Source organism: Microchirus variegatus (genome assembly GCF_963457635.1).
Source record: "Microchirus variegatus genome assembly, chromosome: 5".
Taxonomy (NCBI): Eukaryota; Metazoa; Chordata; class Actinopteri; order Pleuronectiformes; family Soleidae; genus Microchirus; species Microchirus variegatus.
Genome location: NC_139806.1, coordinates 34,961,378 through 34,985,244, shown reverse-complemented (window position 1 = coordinate 34,985,244; position 23,867 = coordinate 34,961,378). Strand labels below are relative to the sequence as shown.

Genomic DNA, 23,867 nt, shown 5'->3' with positions numbered 1-23,867 from the left:
CCAAAACAGGAGGGATGAAGGAGGGGTGGGAAGGGGGGGGGGGGGATACATTAACTCTTATCTCGCTGTGTTTGGCATTGCGTATCCCCGGATGCGCTCTTTCTCTCACTGTCTTCTTCTCCTTCGCTTGCCCCTGCTTTCTCCTTTCTTTCCACGCTCCCTTCCTTCCGTTCCTCGCCTCTCGGAATATCTCGCATTCAGCGCACACGGATGTGCGTTTTTGTGCCTCCGTGTGTGTGTGTGTAGGCTGGTGTGTGTGTGTGGTTTGTACTGTATTGCCCTAATATCTCCTGTGGTGTGTCTTGGTTACGAGTGAGCTCCTCACACACTGAAGGCAGTTTGCAAGGTTCCGACTCTCACCTTTGTTTGTCTGCGAGCCTTTTTTTAAAAACGTATCTTTCTCTTCAGAGACGCTTCACTCTATGAGAGTGACAGCATTGGCCTGTGTTCTTAAATAAGTTTTGAACTCGATATAGCTTAGAGGTTTTTGATTTTTTTTTTTTTTCTCCCCAAAGTTTGGAGGCAAAAGTGGAGGTTGCCAAGCAAGGTTGGGATTGTTTTAAATTTGAAAATAATTTTAAAGCCTTGCCAATTAGCACACAGACGATTCATAGCATACTTGGCCTGGGTTAATTAATCAGTTTGGGTCTGTGTTGTGGGATGCCGTGTACTGTTGTGTACTGTGACCACCCTGAGTCGTGTGTTTCATGGCCAAGTTGCAACTGGTCCTGATGTCACCAATAAATGGGAAAGTCATGTGCTATTGAAGAAGATCCAAAACTAGCGATTGATAACATTAGCTCCTCAGGAAAATGTTTACTGATGTTATAAATCAAATTAGAAATATAGAAGCCCAATTTCTCATAGACTTCCATTCAAATGGATTTCTTTTTCAATCAATGGAGTCGCCCCCCGGTGGCTATTCAATATAATTTTACTTCCGCATTGGCATCCTCGGCAGAAGCAACATACTACGTCCACTTTTTATATATGGTCTATGGTCATGGCTGATTTTTTAGCAAGAGTGGTAAATGTTTGCTTTAAGCCCAATTTATACTTCTGCGTAAAGTGCTCTGCGTAGGTAACGCAGAGTCCTCTGCGTCGACGCAGAGCCTTTCAGAGAGCCTCTGCGTCGTCTCCGACTGCACAAAATATTTTTTAAGTGTCCGTCACTCCGTCAAGGGACAACAGAGACGGCAAGAGCTACGATTGGTCCTCAGGACAGGCCGAGATAATGCTGCTCTGTGCCGGCTCACAGTGAGCACCGAGCGTCCACAGAGGCGGAGCTGATCCCCGCCGATAACGTCGCTGCCAAACTATAAATACGTCATATCTTAACACACACGGCACATGTTTAGACTCTAAATGGCCAATTTCTCGCCTCAAATTATCTTAAAACTGCGTTCCGTCACACAGAAAAGTGAGAAACGGCCACTGTTTCAACAACAACAGTCTTTCTCTCTCTTTCTCTCTCGGACACCATTGCTCACTGTAGCCAGAAGCACAACAACCTTGCGCAGCGACCCCTACTGATCGGGCGGGAAATTGCAGCGCGTATCCGCAGTCGGATAACGCATTACGCAGTCGGAGAAGTATAATGTGGCCTTTAGTTTGATGCACTGTTCAAGAGAAAAATCACCAGGGAGAACAGTCTTGTACGAGTGTACCCTGTGGATGGTGTTGTCGCTTGAGCTCTGCGCAAAATGTGATTCGCTTGGTTAGCATCTGTGTTGGAGTATTTGCATAACATGACAAGTTGAGCATTTCACAACTTTTACTGCACGCAGTGTGAGCAAAGTGATGTAATGTGACCACAACAGAGTTTGGCAACGATATATACGCCATCCCATTCAAAGTAAACGGGTAGAGTTTTGGGTGATGCGTGTGAGTTATGGGAGGTCTCGCTAATGGTCTCCACTGTATGTGTGGCCTCCGTAACATTTGGTGCAATCGTGGCCGTACATATTTTGTGTGCCCATTTGTGTGCGTCTTTGTATCTCGGGCAGCTACTGGTGTGTAATTGAAGACCATGAGCCTCGCTGCCATTCGTCTCCCATTGAGCAGCAGAGACGCTCCACCATTAATCCCTGTTTAGCGAGACAGAGAGCTGGCCTACAGGGCTGCGTGAAGCACACACAGAGCACACGCACACTCCACCAAGGCTATACACAGACACAGGCGTACACACACTGAGGCCCTCCATTCATTGTTGTAGTGCACATCCACTAATACATCATACTACACATGCATATGCAGATATACATAGACACAGTAAACTTTCCTATATTAGAAACATTAACACATATCTACAAATATTATACATAAATACAGGCAACTACTGTATATACTGCAGGGTTTCCTCTACATGTAATTGATTGTGGCGCACCGCCACGGCAAAATAAAAGCCGTCAAACCTTCAGATTTTTTTTTTGTTGTTTTTTTTTTAACATTGTTTTTATGTTGTTGTATGTTTATTTTAACGTAAATTATTGTATGAAATGTGATTTTGGTGAAAAACATGGTGCTGCAAAGCCTACCCTTATTTTGAAAAACCAAAACCGGAACACCAGCGTCACCACCTGCCTTTCTATCTCCGGCGCTAAGCTAGGTTATATATGATACCGTTTTGTTCACAACATACACATTAACTACTCAAATATATGTAAATGAACTAGTGGACAAGACCGCAGACCTCACTCGCGCTCTCCCGCCCCGTGCCAAAAAGTCTTCACGCTCTCTCGCACACTGGTTTGAATAAACAACAAACAAATGCTGAGTGCTGATCAAGAGTTTTGTGCAAACAATGTAAGGTCCAGACTCTTGTCCCAAATATGACAGGCTTCATTCAGTGATTGAAACACTCCCAAAGCAGACAGCAGCGTTGCGGCTGCGCAGATGTGTTTTTCCACATTCGAATATTAATTTTCACCTCCAAATATCTGTTTTTAAAACCTATTCGAATATATTCGAATATAGAATATCCCTTGACAGCCCTATAATGTATAGATGGATTAGGCTACAGGGCTAAATGTGTTATTGATTGGTCAATACAGGATATCCATTATTTCCATCATTATTTCAGAGAGATTGTTATTTTTATTTTATTTTTGTACCATTGACACTTGTTAAAAGAGAGATTACTTCAGGCCTAATAAAGCATGTCGAGTCTTTGGTTATACAGTAGAGAAATATATTATTTTGTTGTAGATCAATTTTTAACTGTAAAACTTAATTGTTGATAGAGGAAACCCGTTACGTTTGAGATGCATGTTTTGAACAGCACAATGTAATGTTAGCTTGGGTAATGCCCAGGTAATTGTTTATTTAAAGATGTTTATTTGACTGTATTCAGTATAGACAGTGACGTGCGCCGAGCTCTAGGGTAGGGTAGGCAGGACGTACACACACTAAATTAGCATTTCATACGTTGCAGACAGTAGATGACAGATTTATGGCCTTCAGTCTACAGAGTTTACAGTTGCTCTGTCCTTTTTCTTATACCACTCCTTTTGAAAAGTACGTATCATTTTCTGTCCCTTCCTTTGGAGAAGGTCCGGTAGCTCAGGCGTGGGTCTCCCCTCTGATAAAAGCTGCCGTTTTTCATCAAATGCCGGCCTTAAGAAATGTTTAAGCCTCTCTTGTAGAGCCGTCATTAGACCTCCCTCTAAATTGAATGGACGTAAAACAGTAAAACAATTCACGAAAGCAATGTGAACGTAGGCCTGTCACGATAACAAATTTTGCTGGACGATAAATTGTCTCAGAAATTATTGCGATAATCGATAATATTGTTGTTCTGAGATAATTTTCATCTAATACAACGATAATGGTATAATAATGCAGGTAAACCTTTTCAAAGAGAAATAAACTTTTATTTTTTAAAGAATATTTAACACTAGAACACAATAAATTAAATCATTGCAAAAGCAATAAATAAAATGGGTTAGCTGCATTCTGCTGTGGTAGACTATGCCAGGAGTCCCGCCTCCACACACACCATGCAACTGACAAGTGACTGACATGAGGGTTCACTCATCGTTACTCTGGCTTTACTCTGCAAACCGACAAGTTTCAGCGCATGCGCGCGCTCCTAGTGTTGTTGTATGGCAGTGCTTCACAGCGCTACCTAGCCACCTGGCATTCATACTACATCAAATTTCACACACTTTAGGACCCGAGAGAGAGAGAGAGAGGGAGAGAGACGGGGTAAACAAAAAAGCATGCAAATGGCATTTATCGCGGCCAGAAAAATTATCGCGCTAATTTTAATTATCGTGCGATTCATTGATTTATTGAATATCGGGACAGGCCTATGTGAACGTAAACGCAGCACAAACATAGCAGAGTTACGTCAATAGGCAGCGTAGCATTGTGCTTTTGGACGTACATTTTAACTACACGGGAAACTGACTGCGCTTGCGCAAACAGTCCCACGCACGCCGATGAGACAGAAAGGCAGAGCAGGTCTGTGCTTTTGCTCTGCAATAGAACGCTATGGCGAACGGCTTGTGCAGCCGCTGCGTGTCCAGAAAAGAGCGATGTTGAGTCGCTTTTATTAGACTATGAAAATCACCAAATGCGGACACATTCAAACCTGTAGTAAAGTTATCTGAAATTAAAAAATACAACATTTAAATAAATAATCAAACCCCTTGTTTTGGCCTAGTGATACTGCAAGATCTTGTTTTCAATTATTATTTTCAATTCATTTACCGGAAACACTATAGTCAATAATGTATTTAGAATAAACATTCAGTTTGAAATAGTCATAATTTCACATTTCAAAATGATTGTCGACGCCCCTGTAGACACACATACGAAGCATCTACTACTCTACCGATGTACAACCTACATACGGACACTTAAAATCGTACGCATACACATGTTTTTTAGCCATGTGGTATGTGTAATCACAAACAGTAAAGGAGATACGAGATAACCCCCATCGCACACACTTGCACACATTCACAGGCACACGCACACTCTCTTTCTTTCTCACACACACACACACATACTCGCTCATACACACACACACCCTGTTCCCCCTCTCCCTGCTCTTTCAGGCACGTCTTTAAATATTCATCACTCTGGCTGCTCTGAGAGTGCCGTAAACGCTGCCTCACACTCCAGGGAATCGCTAAAGCCTACTCTATCATCTTCTCTCCCTCCTTCCTTCCCTCTCTCGCTCTCTCTCTCTCTCTCTTTTCCACTCTTGCACTGTTGTGCTCCCTCACTCAGACCCACACACACGCAATTCCAGCCAGAGCCACTCGCTCAGATAAACTCACAGGCGCAGCCACTCGAAAAGGCACAGCCAGTAGCGTTGCTCTCTGAACACAGAGACACACACCAGCACATGAACCAGACGCCGGGAAACACGCCTGGCAATGTGCACGCACCAGATTTTGTGCGCGCGTGTGCATTTTAGGTGTGTGTGCGGTGTGTTTACTGGCTGCTCCCAGCATCGAGGGGTTGAGTGGTGTTGTGTTCCAGGAAACAGGATGTCTCTTTGTTTGGGTTTTATTCTGTTGGTGAACGTTAGCCGCTTCGGTCCCCGGGGTTTGTGTGTGCGCCTCTTTGTTTCGTCGGCGTCTGTGCGTGTGCATGCCCCCGTGCAGGTGTGCTTCTGCACATGTGTGTGTTTTGTTTCTGACCAGTTTGTGGCCAAGATCGCTTTGGTTTTGGGCAATAAAATGTGTGTGTGTGTGTGTGTGTGTCTGGAGGGGTTAATTACAAGCAAAGTAGAGAATGTCACAGTTGGAAACCCATGCAAACCATGGTTTATTTAGATCTTGATATGCAGCGGAAAGAACATCCACATGTCCCCGTCCATAGAGTACACCGTATTCCTGCAGATGGGTCACAAACATAAGAGCTTTGTGCACATTAGAGTGGCTCATCAGTCGTCACATGTTGTCACTGAACAATAAAAGTCCTGTCTGCTGTCTTTGGCGCAGTGAGGCCATCACACACATTAAAAAAACTAGGCAAGTGAAAAAATAAAAAATATTTTCTCTTGGTTGAATGTCAGCAATTGAGACAAACTTATATCCATCCATCCATTTTCTGTCGCTTTATCCTCCACATGAGGGTTGCGGGGGTCGCTGTGCCAATCTCAGCTGACAAAGATCAGATTCAGCTTTGAGGGATTTGGATTGAATTCTGTGGATTTTACTTTGTTAGCAAGCATCACAACTTTAGTGATGTTTGTCCATTGTGTGGGCTATTGTAAAACATGGTGGTCCAACATGTCTGCTATTGTACAGTGACCCGCCTCCTGATATCAATATATAAGGCTGATTTTGCAGTTCGTACAATCAGGTGATTGTATACTCAAAGATAAAATGAACACAAATTACAAAACCTTTACACATTGGACCTTTAAAGATTTCTTCAAACTGATTGTTTTGCTTTTTATGAATGTATTTACAACTGCCTCCATAATGCACCATAGTTGCAGTGGGTTTATCGTTGTGCGTCACAATGGTCTCCTCGGGTTCAATGATTTACTCGTGTCTTTTTAATATTTTGTAGGCAGCAAAACATTAGAGAGAAATTTATGAAAAAAAAGGTTATGAAGCTCACCCTGGTCTCACATTGAGTCGAGGGATTACGCTCGAATTGGCAGAATTATCCCTTTTAGTCCGAGAAAAGATCAGATTTGCTGTCAGCAGCAGCAGCCGCAGCAGCATAGTGGCACAAGCCAGGCAGTCAGAGCCGAGCGACAGGGGGAAGCGCGATCAGGGTCAAGATGACTTTTCTGTCTGGCTGCGCTCCACCCTTGGGAGGGAGTTCTCATCCCGGCTGTTTCGGTGTGTTTTCTCCTCCGGCTGTCAGGATGTGCAGAGCGACAATTAGAGGCGGACGCAAAAGGGGAAGTCTGACGGAGGCAGGAGTGAAGTTGAGGGTTTGGCGAGTGGTAGGAACTGGCAAGGTGGGATATTGGAAAAGATGGGCAAAGAGGCAGTGGTTGAGGAATACTGTCTGTCCCTCTGGAGGCTTGAGGGGAGAGACGGACTCAAAGAGTGACTGACAGCATGATAGATGAAAGAGCTGAATAAGTGAGCGAGGCTCGGAGACACCGTGCGAGTACTAATGATTGACTGCACGCTTACAGGTGGCAGCACAGTTGGACTTAAAGCTACAGTTGCCCTTAAGTACGTCTGAGCTTGAACGTTGTTGACCAATTGCTCCTGAGTTGTACACTATGCACAATATCATCTCTGTTGTCCGACACAGGTCAGTCAACTGTGACACACACACACACACATAAGCTCAGTCAGGCATTGCCCGCAGCTACATTCTCCTTCCCACCACTGCCTCCCTCATTTATCTTTCATTAGCCCAGCGCACACAGGAGAACCAGCCTCCCCCCTCCTCCTCCTCCTCCTCCTCCTCCTCCACCTCCTCCACCACAGGCCTCGCCATCTCGCTCTCTCTCTCCCCGTTCTCTCTATCTAACCTCCCCGCCTTCTCTCTCTCTCTCTCTCTCTCTCTCTCCCTCGTCTTATCTTGGTTTCTCTCGCACGTAATCTCTTTTGTTTGTCTCGCTCACGTCTCCCTATCTGTCTTTTTTGGATATCTCTCCCTCCCCCCTGCTTCTCTTTCCTCGCTCGCTGCCTCCTCTGCTTTTAAGTCTTTTCCATTCAGCCTCACTCCTTTTCTCTCCCCCTCCTCCTCCTCCCCCGCCTCCCTCGCCTTGTCGTCCTCCATCGCTTTCGGCCCTCGTTCCCCTTCGCAGCCTCGCTCTTGCACATTCTCACCTCTTTATCGTGTGCTCCTTTCCTCTTCCACTCTGCTTCCTGTGCAGTGCTGTTTCTCTGACACTCGTCTCTCCCTCCCTCCCCCACGCACCCACCCACCCTCCTCCCCCTTCCTGTCTTTCTCTCTCTCTCTCTTGCCTGCTCTTGCTTTCTTCCTTTCATTTCGCTCTCCGTCTCTCCCTCGATGGAGAGGAAAGGCTCTTCGCCTCTAATTGCGGCTGTTCCGTTGCCATGGCGCGTGTTGCTCAGCGCTGTGAGGTGCCGTGTGTGTGTGCGTGCGCGTGTGTGTGTGCGCGTGTGCGTGTGCGAATGTGTGGCAGGCAGATGATTGCTTGCTGCCAGCTCTCGTTTCCCGGACGCCGATCGCGTTTCTTTGCAGCAGCAGGGGAAAAAAATGAGACGCCAGAAATAGCCCCCCTTCACACAGACTCGCTCACTCTCACTGCTGTGCTGTCAGAGGAACACACACACACACACACATGCACGCGCACACACACATACACACACACACACACACACACACACACACAGTATTTCCACTCCACCTGACATACTCAATGCATATGACCTAGGTTACACTGCATTTACGCACGTCCACGCTCATGCACCGGTGAGCTTTGTGTTCATGACGATCTGCATGTGTACAACTTCCTGTGCGTGCGTGCGTTGTGTGCGCGTGCGTGTGTGTGTTTCCTGGGTCTCCAAGGAGGTTGTGTGGGGAGTCCTGATTTATTTCACCTTTAATGGGAAGTGAAATGAATGTGAGCAGCAGCTGGTCTGGTCCTTGGAGATACAGCCGAGGCTAACCCAGAAAACAGGCAGCGCCACTCTCAAATGGTCCTTACTCCACAACAAGCGCCAGGACGCTCCACTGGCATGAATTTATTTTAAGCAGTGTTTAGGCATCAAGTTGACAGTAGGTAGGTTGTTTTTTAGGGTACCAACCAAACCTGTGTGTGTGTTTCTTCCTGTTTAAACTTTTCTAGGAGATGTAAGAGGGTAAATGGTGACAGATTAATGGCAAATAAATCTTGCAACCTCATGTTGGTAAAAAGAGGATAAAAGAAGATTATAACCGGATTTGCGGACAAATCTCCATAATCATCTTCTGCGCCGTTTTACCTGCAGTTCTCGCTGAGCTTTTTGGTGAAAGTGAAAAATACAACCACTTTCTGTACTTTTTAAGTTAGTTAAATAAAGCTGAAGTGTCTCTAACTTCTACATTTGATTTAAGGTGTTGCTTTTTTGACATCCTTTACACTTCAAGTCAGCGTTGTCACCGTTTTAATGATGTAGTCAACTGTGAGCACCCAGTAGCCCAGTTCTTATGACGGACATAATTGGATATAGGGGTGCAAATGAAGACTAACTGGTGACCAAATGGACATGCAAGGACTCCTTTGAGACTAAAAACATAGCCAAACATAAATGCTGTTGTAAAACTGTTGCTTCAAGAGGGGAAAAAGCTGAATTTTCCCATCATCTGAAACACTGCTTTTCAATGAGGGCACAGCCAGTGTTTGCTAAAGATACTCCATAAACCAAAATGTGCTGTAGACAGAATAGAAGTGATAAAATCCATCCATAAAATCCATTATATGTTCCGCTGTATCCGTTGAGGACTTTTGGGGGAGTTTTAAGCCAAGTCCAGCTGGCATCCGACGAGAGCCAGGCTGAGGCTACAGTTCACCAGTCCTTTCCAAGTCCAAGACGCAGAAATGAGCAACCGTTCATGTTTACATTGGTCATTTTAGAGACTCCAGTTTAAATAACCATAAACTGCACGTCTTTACACTGTGAGAAGAAACAGAAGTGCCCGGAGAAAACCCATTAAAACAGAAAGAGAACGTGGACCTCCAAACAGAACGATCGTGGTTGAACTAACATTCAAATTGAGATGCAGTACAAAAATGACGTAAAGTAATTAATCAGAAACCAGATTTATTTAAAAAAAAAAAAAAAATGACAGTTAATAGTGATGTTCTTGACTAAATAATTTCAACAAAAAAATTATTAGTAGCTTTGGTTTAGTTTTTTATTGTGAACATTTTGTAAGGCACACAAGGTCTTTATTCAGTTTAACTAAGATACATGGTTGAGGACCAATTTATCTCTTTGACCAATTTTTCACAAACACTCTTCAACTTTATGATAAAGGCAGGAAAGCATTGCGTTGCCTAATTTGCCATCAAATCCCACGACAAGACCAAATTGTTGTTCTGCTACCAGTTTGCCCGTTGAGCTTGTACCTCATTTAATTTTAAAGCTTTACAAAATGGCTGTAGTGTTTACACATTTTTTCACCGTCCTGCTGCTGTTTTAATATTAACAAACCAAATAGGTATTGATCCACACTCAAAAATACTGCCTAACAAATGTATGGTTGACACCTGTTTGAGTTATATTTGCAAAACACTTATTAAGTGTTAAAAGAAGTTACATAGATTTGGTTTAAGATTTAAGATGTGCAGCAGATATTAAACATTGCACTGCGTCTTTTTTGAATTTAATGCTATTGATTCATTTGTTGTGTGTTAACATGGGAACAACACATTACATTGTTTTATAAAACACATACTGTACCTTTATGGAAATGTTTGTGGGTTTTTTTTTCACAGCTGGGATAATTATAGCCACCAAGGCTAGTGTTTTGAAGGATGTGTGTAATGCTCATGTGAGATGTCACAATATTTGCAATGGTGTTTGTGAAGCGTTTCATTTGGTGTCTGGAGCAGCGTTGATGCCAAAGACTTCACCAAATTATTATCTTTTTCAATAACTGAGGACAAGCCTCGTTGTCTGACCGTCACATAGAGATGAGCGACTGGAGGATCATGCGTTAAACCTTGTAACCACAGCACATGGTTTGGTTTTTGTGTTTTCCTCCTCAGTGGGTCACAAGTAGTGGTGGGATTGACTTTCTCTACCCTGGGGTCGACCACCACGGCCGGTTAGTTTAGTGGCACAACCCGGGAACAACGCACATGCGGAAAATGCTGTAAGCTGTTTCGCGGTTTGATTGTCTTGCTAGCAGATCAATAAAAGACATTAGCGGCAGGCTCACCCGGAGAGCAGCACTAATACAGGGTTAATCCAGGGTTAATGGCTGAGCACCATCATTCTCCAAGGCGCCCATTAGTTTGCAGCCACACCACACAATATCAGGTTCACCTCCTAGTCACGCCCCCGGGGCAACCCAGGGAGATAGGCACACGGAGGGGGATTGAAAAAAGAAAAAAAGAGGGTCATCCTCATGAGTCGAGATGAAAATGAGATATCCAGAGAGATGAAACTCAATGCAAAGAAGTGGGAGAGATATTGTGGAAAAGGAAGGCGGCGTGTGTGTGTGTGTGTCGGGGGGAAAAAAAAACGTGCACGGAATGGAAAAGAAGGAGAAGACGGGTCGGTGAAACTGTGTTAAAGGAGGAGCAGGAAACTGAGATGAGAGAAAGGGGAGAGAAGGAGAGGAAGGGAGTTGAGCTCTACACTTCTCCCTGTCCTTGTAAAGTGCTGCGTGCTGTCGAAGCGGCAGCCAAGAATGTGTCAGCCCAGCCGTCTCACGCTGCCTAATGGGCTCTTAAACGCTGATATAAAGCTCAGTCGCTCTTTCACCCTCCCCTTTTCCTCTCTCTCTCTCTCTCTCTCTCTCTCCCCCTCTCTCTGTTCTGCCTCTGCCACTCGCTCTCATTACCTCTCGTTCTCGCCCTGTCCCTCACTCTGTCACTCACTCGTCCTCTCCCTCTCTTTCTCTTCCTCCGTCTATCAAACGCTCTCCCTTTTTCCTGTTGCTGTCTCTCCCTCTGACTTTTCCTCCAATTACTCCGTCCTCACCTCTAAAGTTCTCTTGCGGCTTGTCTCTTTATTTACAACTTTTTTTATCGATGAATTTAACACTTCTGCCTCTCTTTCTCGATCTCTCTCTCTCCCACTAGGCTCCATAACGCCTTCTACCCACAGGATCCATCCTTCCCCCTCACCTTGTTACACGTCCTGTCGGCACCACTTCATGGCTTGGCCAATGCCTTTGTCTTTGGCCTGGATAGGGATTGGTGGAGCCTACTGAGTCCGACTGGCATGCAGGTACAACACAACTAGGGCTGTAATCGACCAAAGAAACTCTTGGGTCGACTAAAGCCCTGAAATTTCGACCAAAAATCGACAAATCGATGGGGGGTACGTTTGCGGGTGCGGCTCTTTTATTTTGAAAAGACCCTCAGCCGCGGCTGGAGTTCAACAGAGTCTGACGGCTCTGACAGCGTTTTGCATTACGTGCATCTGCGCAATATCATAGCCCGTGATATCCGAAAATAACTAGTAATATCAGCACAATAAGTGTTGAGGAACACAGAGCGAGACTGAAGAGCGCAGCGCAGCTTCGCGGCTGAGACACAAACAGACCACGGGACGCTGCCGCTGTTAACAGCAGTTATAAAACCAATCAACGATTATTAGAGTTAAAACATTGAAATATGCTAATAATGTTGATATGTTCATACTCAAAACGGACGGAGCAACCTTAGCTTAGCGTTTTTAAATGATATGTCATGTTTGTAGTAGCGCTGTGAAAAGCAAACTGTTGCTTGCAAAGTTTGCGTTCCACTTTTTTCTGCTTTTGAAAAATGCTGCCACACTGCTGATGTCTTTGACATGGATGTGACAGGAGGACTGACTGTAGCCTAACATAAAAAGCTCAAAATTCACGTCTAATTAATGGCAACGCTAATCTGTCTGACAACTCACTGGGCTGGACTAAACCAAAATAGTGGAAAACAAGGGGGGTGTTCTCTGAAGACAGGCTGTTACCTGTGAAGCACGGGTGCTGTAAAACACCCCTATTGGCATGTGGTACTTTCCTCCTAATGAAATTCACCATTAAAAAAAAAAAAAAAAAAATTTTTTTAAATGTAGTCGACCAATCACAATTTTGGTCGAGCCAGAGCGTGTCGACCAATTAGTCGACCAGTCGACTTTGACTTTACAGCCCTAAACACAACACCGCACTTCATTGAGACGAGCATTTTTAGTTCTGTATTTGATATTATCCATCTAAACTTGAAAATGGTAAACGGCGTGTATTTATATAGCGCTTTTCTAGTATTGACGACCACTCAAAATATGCCTTTCACCCAATCATACAGCTCACCTATGTGGAGCACACTTTCTATCACACTACCGTACTTAGGTGGACGCCAATATCTGCGCTCACACTCCGGGTTCCAGACTCTGGGTAATTAAAAGTTACACATTTTCATAGAAATAGTTGTTGACCAAGGTGCCAGACACTTGTTCTGCTTCTCTAGAGCCACAAACACTCACTCAAAAAGATTCAGTCACCAATGTCACAGATGCATCATATCTCACTCTGGGTGAAAGGCATTTTTTCAGCATATTGTAGAATATTTTCAATTGTCCCTACGATTTTAGAAGAACCGTATGTCTGCAAACAGAGTTTGAGACCAAAACTAATAGAAATGCTAAAGCCAGTCTCTTTAATGATTTTGCCTGTGGTGAAATCATTTTTTTTGTCATTGTGGTGGATTAATAACCTTGTGAGATTATTATTTTCGAAGTTGAATGAAGTAATTTGAAAGTCGTTTAACAGATTGTAGCCATGCCAACGTGGTTTCTTTAAAGACCCTCTAAAGTAAAAAAAAAAAGAATCTTGCTTCTGACTTCTGTCACCCTGCAGAATAGTGTGTTACTAAACACCTTTTTCCGAATGCAAGTCATGTAAAATTCAGCAACATCCCCTGCTCTGAGAAGCTGAACACATCACATACTGGTGTAATCGCTTTAGTTGGGGACCAAAGTCTGTTCATTAGCGTTTGTGCACAATATAAATGTTAACATAGCGGGATTAAACTTTCTGTTCAACAATCATGTAGCAAAGTGATGTTCACCTGCTTTAATCCCACCTAAAACATATGTATACAGTGTCTGTGTACTCCACTTCTTTACTTTCACGTGTTCTCAGCCACAGTTTTCTTTGCTATATGTGCAGTAATTTGGCATTGCATGTGTTTCACAACAAAGTCCCCCAATGGTAACCATATCAGTATGTATAAAACGTTTTTTTAAAGAAGTATAGATTATGTGTACGCGACATAACTGCGTCCAACAAATACACCAGAATCAAACTTGAAGAAATAAAGTCGAGCTAGCCGTTCAACTTAAAGTTTATATAAACTTTATAACTATCTGACCAATTTATGACGAGCATACTTTTATGTTGCTGCGACATGTTCGTAAATGACTGTTGTCTTTCAGAAACAGTACATCGTGACAATCCCATTAGCGTTGTGTTTCTGGCGGGACCGTACCTATGTTCCCCGGGTCCTATGTTCCCCGCTTTGTATGTGACCGGGGAACATAGGACCCTTTCTCTAACCCTACCCTTTTTCAAAAAAAGGGTCCTATGTTCCCCTGTCACATACAAAGTGGACCTTTTTTGGGAAAAACGGGGAACATAGGACCCGGGGAGCATAGGTACGACCCCGTTTCTGGCCACCGTTTTATTGTATGTCCAGCATTCACTATTCACTGTTTAGATCAGATTGTTTTAGGGTTGCCAGGTCCTGAAAATGATATCTGGTCTGTCTTTGCCTGGTTAAACATACAGCCTTTCTCGTGTTTTACAGTTGTCTGCTGTTTGACGTTGAGCAGGTTGTGTACAGTTAGCTTGTGTTAGCTTCTGTGTTGGGATAGCTTCCAACAATGCAGTTATACTGTATACAGCTGTGTTTTTTATTATTATTATTTTTCTGTCATCTGGAGGGGGTTTTCTTTTTCTTTTTCTTTTTTTTGACTTTTTTTCCCAGTAAGAAATAATTACTTTGGAACAATGAGCCTGAAAGTGTCTGGTTAGCTCAGTTTTGATTGTCTTATTTTGTCTACATTAGCTTCATACTCACTCGAAATCTATTCAGCCAGTTACTTAAGTTTTAGAAAATCAAAATATGTATCCTAGAACTATAATTACTCAAATATTACGACTAATAATATGTATAAAATTAAGGTGATATCATGCATTACATATTGTCTCCTATAGGTACTATAGACATGACCTACATATTTGTTTTTCATCTACACAACAACAAAAACATCCAAAATCATCTACCAAACAAACAAAAGACATACTAACAAACTCCATCCACTCCAAAATGAAAGGTTTTAACTCCAAAAATCCACTTATTTAAAGAGTAAAATGAAAACTTACTTCATTTTAATCTTTAATCTTCTCTTACTTAGCTTTATAGGGAAATGAAATGAAGAGAAGGATGTTTTTTTACGTTTGAACCACAAACCACACTGGTTGCATTTCAATAAACACCACAATCAATACAGTTCCCAGCAGATTTGTCTCCATCTACAAACATTGACAGTATCTGTGGATATGAGCAGGAACTGATATCGAACCACAAAAGCAAAACATTCTCTGTGGTCTTAAGTCCACGCACGTATTCACACACACACACACACACACACACACACACACACACACACATTGTCACTTACTCAGTATCACCAACCCGGCTGATAATGGGTCAGGAGCACAATGAGGAAGAGTGGAATGTGTGGTGTGACCTTCAACCCAAATGTCAACGTTGCACTGTGTTGAGCCAAGAAAGAGAGATGAGGAGTCAAATGGAATCCCGATGTGTTCGTAAATCACACGGAAAATGCTGTTTGTGTGTGCGCGCGCGTGCATGTGTGTGTGTGTGTGTGTGTGTGTGCACGTCAGAGAGAGCGAGACAGAAGGTGAGAAGGAAGATGACAGAGAGAAGGAGGGAGACACACACACACATACACGCGCACAGGCGGCATGTGTGGTCGTGCGCTATCGTGACTAACAGCTGGTTGTTATTCATCTTGGCATGTGACTCCCAGCAGCCCCCACACATCAGGTGTGAGATTGGCTGGGGAGAGGAGGGGTAAGGGAGAGGAGGAGGTGGTGATGGTTGGGTGGGGGGGCATGGGGGGGGGCGTGACATTCATCTCTCAACGAGTCTGTGCTTTTGTATCCGACGAGACCTCCGCCCTTCTCAACCCAGCTCTCTTTTTTACCTGTGCTGCTGCTTTGAGAGACATTTGAACGTCCGGTGCGTGAAATTTAGGTGAAACTATTTTCGGTTGGCAGATATCGAAGACGAATAATTACACATAATTTCACCCTTTGCGTGAAATGTGACGCCTAAAAACGCAACAAAGAAAACAACATAATGGAGCTCAGAGGCAATGTTAAGCCCAATTTATACTCCTGCGTAAAGTGCTCTGCGTAGGTTACGCAGAGTCCTCTGCGTCGACGCAGAGTCTGTCGAAGAGCCTCTGCGTCGTCTCCGACTGCACAAAAAAGTGTTTGTCACTCCGTCAAGGGACAACGGAGACGGCAAGAGCTGCGATTGGTCCTCAGGACAGGCCGAGATAGCGCTGCATTGTGCCGGCTCACAGTGAGCACCCGAGCGTCCACAGAGGCGGAGCTGATCACCTCCGACAACGTCGATGCCAAACTATAAATACGTCATATCTTAACGCACACGGCACATGTTTAGACTCTAAATGGCCAATTTCTCGCCTCAAATTATCTTAAAACTGCGTTCCGTCACACAGAAAAGTGAGAAACGGCCACTGTTTCAACAACAACAGTCTTTCTCTCTCTTTCTCTCTCGGACGCCATTGCTCACTGTAGCCAGAAGCACAACAACCTTGCGCAGCGACCCCTACTGATCGGGCGTCATCACCACGACGCAGAAGTATGAAGGCTCGAGTCGTCTCCGTGGTGACACAGTCGGATAACGCATTACGCAGTCGGAGAAGTATAATGTGGCCTTAACAATCATTACTTTTTTGTATTTATTACTTTGGTCCCTGGTTCAAACTCAACAGCGTGTGAATGATTTTAAGTCATTAATAAATTGAAGTAAATGGAATAAAAAAATGCTGGGCACTGTCCCTAGTTGTAAAAGTTAGGTTTTCAAAAACAAAAATAGTGTTAGTAATTTCGGGCCACGTTCTGTGCTAATGTCTTGGAAGAAGAATGCACGTCGTAGCGTTGTGATCACTGATAAGAAATGAAGAAGGGAAAGAAGAAATCAGTCAGAGCTAAAGCTGGAAAACCTGTGTGCATTTTAACTGAAGTGATCCACCTCTTACTGGACTGCAATGTGTAAATTATGGCATGAATCACCAAAATGACTCATGTGTTTACAAGAACTGTGATCGAAATCATTCGTTCTGAATCAATTCACAATGCTGCAGAAATACATTTTTTGTGGATTTAAAGTTGCGGTCTCTTCTAATTACGCTGATGTAATGAAAAGTAAAAGCTCATTATGAGGGATCTTCAACGAAAGGCTTTGGATGAAACCATTTTTTAATAATTAGCTTTGCAAGAAAGTGAAGGATTTCTTGTCTTCATCCACTGCTTAATTGTTGGCAGTCTTCCTGTATGTCCTTTTTAGTTCTAGGGGTTATTCAGGATTTTCCTTTTGCTTGTTTGTTTTTAAACTTTTCACGTTCCTGCTAATTGGACTGTAACAAACACCACCCGTTGGTGCTGAAGAAGAGTTGAGGCACATGTGTAGGGAGAAGGTAGCTGTGGTGGAAAGGGTAAGTGCATGCCACTGTTTTTGGCCCGTTCACCAACAGAGTTTGCATTTGCAGCAGCAGCAGCAGTGGCCGCGACACAGCTAATTGTTTTCCTGTTTTTGTTAGAACGGAGCGATAGTTGGCTCTGCATCTACTGCATATTCTTCTAATGAAGCAAATTGGAAGTAAAATAATACAGGTTGGTCAAGTTGCAGCCCATAACATCACTGATGGCAGAGATAGTGGATGGTTGGCTTTCCAAATGGCAACCTGCCATGACATCATCCACTGGATTGTAAACTCCAGCATTAAAATGCTTCCCATTCCAAAAGCATTATAGGTGAGACTTTTTAAATAGTTTGTAACCATATTTGGAACAGTGGGAGTGGGCCCAGTATGCCAGGCTACACGCTCTTCCACAGAAACTGTTCCACCCTGTTCTCTCTGGAACCCAACACATTTGCCTTGGAAGAGGCTAATGTTGCTTTTACCATCAGACCCAACCAAGGTCTTAGCAATCGAGTCCCGGGCCAAGAGGTCAAACTCGGTCCCCAAAAAAACAAAAGACCTCAAATAGCAACGGGCTTGTGGTCGGGCTAAATTAGTTCAGTTAAAAAAAGTGGTAGCTCACTTTGATGATCAGTCCCTGCAATTTCCCGCCCGATCAGTAGGGGTCGCTGCGCAAGGTTGTTGTGCTTCTGGCTACAGTGAGCAATGGCGTCCGAGAGAGAAAGAGAGAGAAAGACTGTTGTTGTTGAAACAGTGGCCGTTTCTCACTTTTCTGTGTGACGGGACGCAGTTTTAAGATCATTTGAGGCGAGAAATTGGCCATTTAGAGTCTAAACATGTGCTGTGTGTGTTAAGATATGACGTATTTATAGTTTGGCAGCGGCGTTATCGGCGGGGATCAGCTCCGCCTCTGTGGACGCTCGGGTGCTCACTGTGAGCCGGCACAGAGCAGCGCTATCTTGGCCTGTCCTGAGGACCAATCGCAGCTCTTGCCGTCTCCGTTGTCCCTTGACGGAGTGACGGACACTTATAAATAATATTTCGTTCAGTCGGAGACGACGTCGACGCAGAGCACTTTACGCAGGAGTATAAATTGGGCTTTAGTGTGAGCTGTTATGAGCGCAAGCTCTTGTAATTGAAACACTGTCAACCGACTTCAGCAATTTTTTATCCTTACTGTAACATGCTGACGAATCATCGTCGTTAACTCATTCTAATGAAGTGCTCATACACCTGAGTGTTGGAGCATCTGTGCGTCTTCGTCTCTGTTCAACCTTCTGCTGCTTGTGTTTCCTGTAAAGTTCAGCGCACACGAGTTGCTATCCTGTCGCACAGTAACTCTGGCGTAAGAGCCCAAAAAGAAGTGTCCCACTTTTTTTTAACTGCAGAGTTGAGAACTGAACTGTGGCACCAAGAATGAGGACTGAACTAAATCTTGACATTTCCACATGTTCCCGACCTGTTTGTTTTCTCTGCATGCTTTTGGAAATGAAGCAGAAGAAGCTAATCTGGGACTTCACTGGTGCAACCCAAATTAAAACGAAGTAACCGGTTCTGATTTCAAACCTGCTGCGCAATGTGTGCAAGGGTTTCGCAAAAAAACAAATTACCTGCATGTCCCTATTTCTGCCAGGATTCTGGTTTCGGTGTACGTGTAAACATACTGCTGCCTCTTTGCTTTATATCTCTTGCTTTATCTAGCCCTTTGTTGTTGTTTTTTTTTTTTTTACTCCTTCTCTGCTCCGCAGCTGTCTTTGAGTCTTCTCGTCCTCCCTCTTTCTGTCTATCTCTATCTCTATCTCTCTGTACTGTATATGCGCGTCTCTTCCCCTGCCTCCTCCTCTGTTCCCTGTACCCCGCTACAGCTTTTCTGGCATTTATCTCATTATTTCTGCCGCTCTCCTTTGTGTAGCGTTTCCCTCCCACCTGTGCTCGCCCACCCCCCCCCCCCCGTTCCTCTCTATCCTTCCCTGATATTGATCTGCATTCTAGCCATACAGCTGAACCGCCTGTGGCTCTGCAGTGAGCTCACCTCTCACTACTTCTTCATCTGTGTGCACGCAGGAAAAAAACTACTTCTGGTTTCACACGTCTCAGTATCGCTTCAATCTTAAGCCCAATTTATACTTCTGCGTAAAGTGCTCTGCGTAGGTTACGCAGAGTCCTCTGCGTCGACGCAGAGCCTGTCGAAGAGCCTCTGCGTCGTCTCCGACTGCACGGAATATTTTTTAAGTGTCCGTCACTCCGTCAAGGGACAACGGAGACGGCAAGAGCTGCGATTGGTCCTCAGGACAGGCCGAGCGAAACTGCTCTGTGCCGGCTCACAGTGAGCACCGAGCGTCCACAGAGGCGGAGCTGATCCCCGCCGATAACGTCGCTGCCGAACTATAAATACGTCATATCTTAACACACACAGCACATGTTTAGACTCTAAATGACCAATTTCTCGCCTCAAATTATCTTAAAACTGCGTTGCGGGACACAGAAAAGTGAGAAACGGCCGCTGTTTCAACAACAACAGTCTTTCTCCCTCGGACGCCATTGCTCACTGTAGCCAAAAGCACAAGACCTTGCGCAGCGACCCCTACTGATCTGGCGGGAAATTGCAGCGCCTATCCGTCACCACGACGCAGAAGTATAAATGCTCGAGTGGTCTACGTGGTGACGCAGACGGATAACGCATACGCAGTCGGAGAAGTATAATGTGGCCTTCACATTGCGCTCCGAGCGTCCACAGAGGCGGAGCTGATCACCGCCGACAACGTCGCTGCCGAACTATAGATACGTCATATACGTCCTCGAGTGCACTGTGGAGTCGGTATGAGTGTTTTTAATGCCATGCTAACTTGTATCATTGACTTGCGCTAGCCATAGCATCAGCGAACTCGGCAACGAGAAGAACTGAATGAAATTTCTAGTAAACGTCTCCAGACGTCTCCATCACACCCACTGGGTTGGAAAATAGGTCTTATGTTCAAAATTCCGAACTATCCCTTTAAGCCATTGGTTCTCAAAGTGCGGCCCGCGGGCCAATGGCGGCCCGGAGAAACATTTCTGGCGGCCCGCAATGAATTACAGTTGATAGTTTTAATCCAGGAGCTACTAAGCTTGATAAATGTTTATTGGACATTACTGGATACAGACCAATAAGTGTAAATTGTACAACTGCATTTACTATGTCATCAAATGTTGAATGACATAGTGACACAGTATGGTATGATGTTTTTGTCAAATTTTGGCATTTAAATTTTTTCCCAAAAAAATTTCACATTTTGTTTTTGTCAAATTTTGGACGGAATTTTTTTTTGAAAAAAATTGACACATTTGGGACGGCATATGTCATTTTTGTCAAATTCTGGACCAAATTGTTTTTTTTTTTTTAAATTCAAATTTGGGACGGCATAGTATTGTACAACGTTTTTGTCAAATTTTGGACCAAAAACTTTTTTCCCCAAAAATGTAAAAAAAATTAACGCCATAGTATAGTATGACGTTTTTGTCAAATTTTGGATCAAACGTTTTTTTTCAAAAAAATTGTCACATTTTGGACAACGTAGTATAGTATGTCCATTTTGTCAAATTTTGGACGCCATAATTATTACAAATGGGATTTCTTTCAGTTTTTTATATTTTTTTTCCCTTTGGCGGCCCTCAGTCTAATGTTGGGTTCCTAAATTGGCCCTCAGGTATCAACACTTTGAGAACCCCTGCTTTAAGCCATGTTTCCACCGAGTGGAACAGTCTGGTACAGTATGGTACATATTTCTTTCTTGCGTTTCCCATAGGAATAGTACCAAAATAACCAGCCCCAACCCTTCCATACACTGGTACCCTTCCCCTGACAGTCAGCTGAGCGGGTGACAGAAAAACGTCACTCCCTTGCGATCAGTGTTAATGTCCCATTGTTTATTTTCATGCAATGCTTCACTTCTTGTTGAGACAAACGGCCACAAACCGAGCAGGGGGGGAAAAAAGAGCTGCTGGATGTCCTCCTTTGTTGTCCGTTGGGTTGTCGTCTGTTGTGTCACGTTCAATGTCATTGTTGGTTGTTGTGTCACACCGGTACGACGTCACGCTACGTGGCTTTGCCTAAACCGTGCCGTGATGCCAGGAGATTCAGGGGACGCCTCAACTCTGTCTTTTTCTCCTCATAAAATGACAACACGGCAAGTCAAACCAGGACATGGCAACACGATGAGTCACATGGACATAAAACACAGAGGTCATAGATGCTGTTCAGTGATTCCTCCTCCTTTCACTTCTCATCACTATCATGTTGTTTTTCCGTACAGAATGGTGTTCCTCCCTTGTGAGCATTGCGACATGTTGTAGATGCACTGAAACAGTGCGAGTTGGAAATGAACATTTTTAAATGTTATTCCCAGTTTTTAATCAGGATGGACAGAGCAGAGAGAAAAGGACACATTTTAAAATATAGACAGCTTAAGGCCACATTATACTTCTCCGACTGCGTAATGCGTTATCCGTCTGCGTCACCACGGAGACGCCTCGAGCATTTATACTTCTGCGTCGGACACGCGCTGCAATTTCCCGCCCGATCAGTAGGGGTCGCTGCGCAAGGTTGTTGTGCTTCTGGCTACAGTGAGCAATGGCGTCCGAGAAAGAAAGAGAGAGAAAGACTGTTGTTGTTGTTGAAACAGTGGCCGTTTCTCACTTTTCTGTGTGACGGAACGCAGTTTTAAGATAATTTGAGGCGAGAAATTGGCCATTTAGAGTCTTAACATGTGCTGTGTGTGTTAAGATATGACGTATTTATAGTTTGGCAGCGACGTTATCGACAGGGATGAGCTCCGCCTCTGCGGACGCTCGGGTGCGCACTGTGAAGCCCAATTTATACTTCTGCGCATAGTGCTCTGCGTAGGTTACGCAGAGACTCTGCGTCGACGTAGAGCCTGTCGAAGAGCCTCTGCGTCGTCTCCGACTGCACAAAATTTTTGTCACTCCGTCAAGGGACAACGGAGACGGCAAGAGCTGCGATTGGTCCTCAGGACAGACCAAGCGAAGCTGCTCTGTGCCGGCTCACAGTGCGCACCAAGCGTCCACAGACGCGGAGCTGATCCCCGCCGATAACGCCGCTGCCAAACTATAAATACGTCATATCTTAACACACACAGCACATGTTTGGACTCTAAATGGCCAATTTCTCGCCTCAAATTATCTTAAAACTGCGTTCCGTGACACAGAAAAGTGAGAAACGGCCACTGTTTCAACAACAACAGTCTTTCTCTCTCTTTCTTTCTCGGACACCATTGCTCACTGTAGCCAGAAGCAGAACAACCTTGCGCAGCGACCCCTACTGATCGGGCGGGAAATTGCAACGCATACGCAGTCGGAGAAGTATAATGTGGCCTTGAGCCGGCACAGAGCAGCTTAGCTCGGCCTGTCCTGAGGATCAATCGCAGCTCTTGCCGTCTCCGTTTTCCCTTTGACGGAGTGACGGACACTTAAAAAATATTTTGTGCAGTCGGAGACGACACAGAGGCTCTTCGCAGAGCGCTTTACGCAAGAGTATAAATTGGGCTTTAGTGTGAAAATGCTCTTTACAAATGCAGAAAATAACGTCTGTCAATTCTAAACCGTGTGTTTGTTTGTTCTAGCTGGCTCTGCAGTCGCGGCTGTGTGACCGCACTCGCATCGGAGAGTACCACCCCGGGGCGGTGCGCTACACACAAGCCGACCTGGTTGACCTCAGCGATGACGACGACGACGATGACGACGCCAACGTGCTCTTCTACTCTCCTGACATGACCCTGAAAGGAAGAGGGCCCTGAGAAGAGAGAGAGAGCAGCAGCAGAGAGAGGGAGACAAACGAGCTGGAGGGAAGGAAAATGAAGGAGGGACAGAGCGGGAGAAAAACACAGCAGATTAGAAACTGAGAGGAAGAAGAAGAAAAAAAAAGAAGAAGGAGGGAATGGAAGGGAACATTGGGGGGACAGTCAGGCAGATAGAAGCCGGAGATGAGCTGTCAGGTTTCATTATTAATCCCCATCCTTTACTATTTAATATCCTAAAGACACACACACACACACACAGGCTGTGCTGAGCAGCAGCTCTGTGCAATACCATCATCCAAGAGGAGCGAGAAAGGAGCGGCTCTAATGTTAAAGGCATCGCCTGCATCTCAAAGGTCCTCTTTGCGTCACCTTCTCCAATTCTGCGCCCTGCAGTGTTTTTGCATGCCCCCCCCACCCCCCCCCCTTTTTTTTTTTTTTTAGAAAAAGGAAAAAAGCATAAAGAACTACTCAACTGCAATCATAACAAGGTGTTAGCATTCGCAGCAAATCACCTTTTTGCTTCTCTGCGGGAGATGAGGTGAAAAGCAGCTCTTTTTTAAAGAGAGAGAAAGAAAACAACTCTGTTTGTCAGACATGAAAGCATCTTCAGATTGATCCCAGCACGGAACTGTTTCTCCGAGAGGGATACTGAGAAAATATAGAAGGGATTTTTTTTTTTTAAAGCAACAACAAAAAAAAGCGTAACATGACTTGG

General features: G+C 44.4%; 1 protein-coding gene across 2 annotated transcripts in view; it reads left to right on the top strand.

Annotated features, from left to right (window-relative positions):
* The window catches only part of LOC310927821 (cyclic AMP receptor-like protein A), a 76,092-nt gene that overhangs the window by 33,064 nt on the left and 19,161 nt on the right, over positions 1-23,867 (top strand). The window contains exons 12-13 of one of the 2 annotated variants that reach the window (XM_083890223.1): positions 11,696-11,843; positions 22,976-23,584. In XM_083890223.1, the coding sequence (XP_083746349.1) occupies positions 11,696-11,843; positions 22,976-23,149 (322 nt within the window). In that variant the 3' untranslated portion in view covers positions 23,150-23,584. Of the gene's footprint in view, positions 1-11,695; positions 11,844-22,975; positions 23,585-23,867 lie in introns of those variants that run through there. The other variant, XM_083890224.1, reaches the window with a different exon arrangement.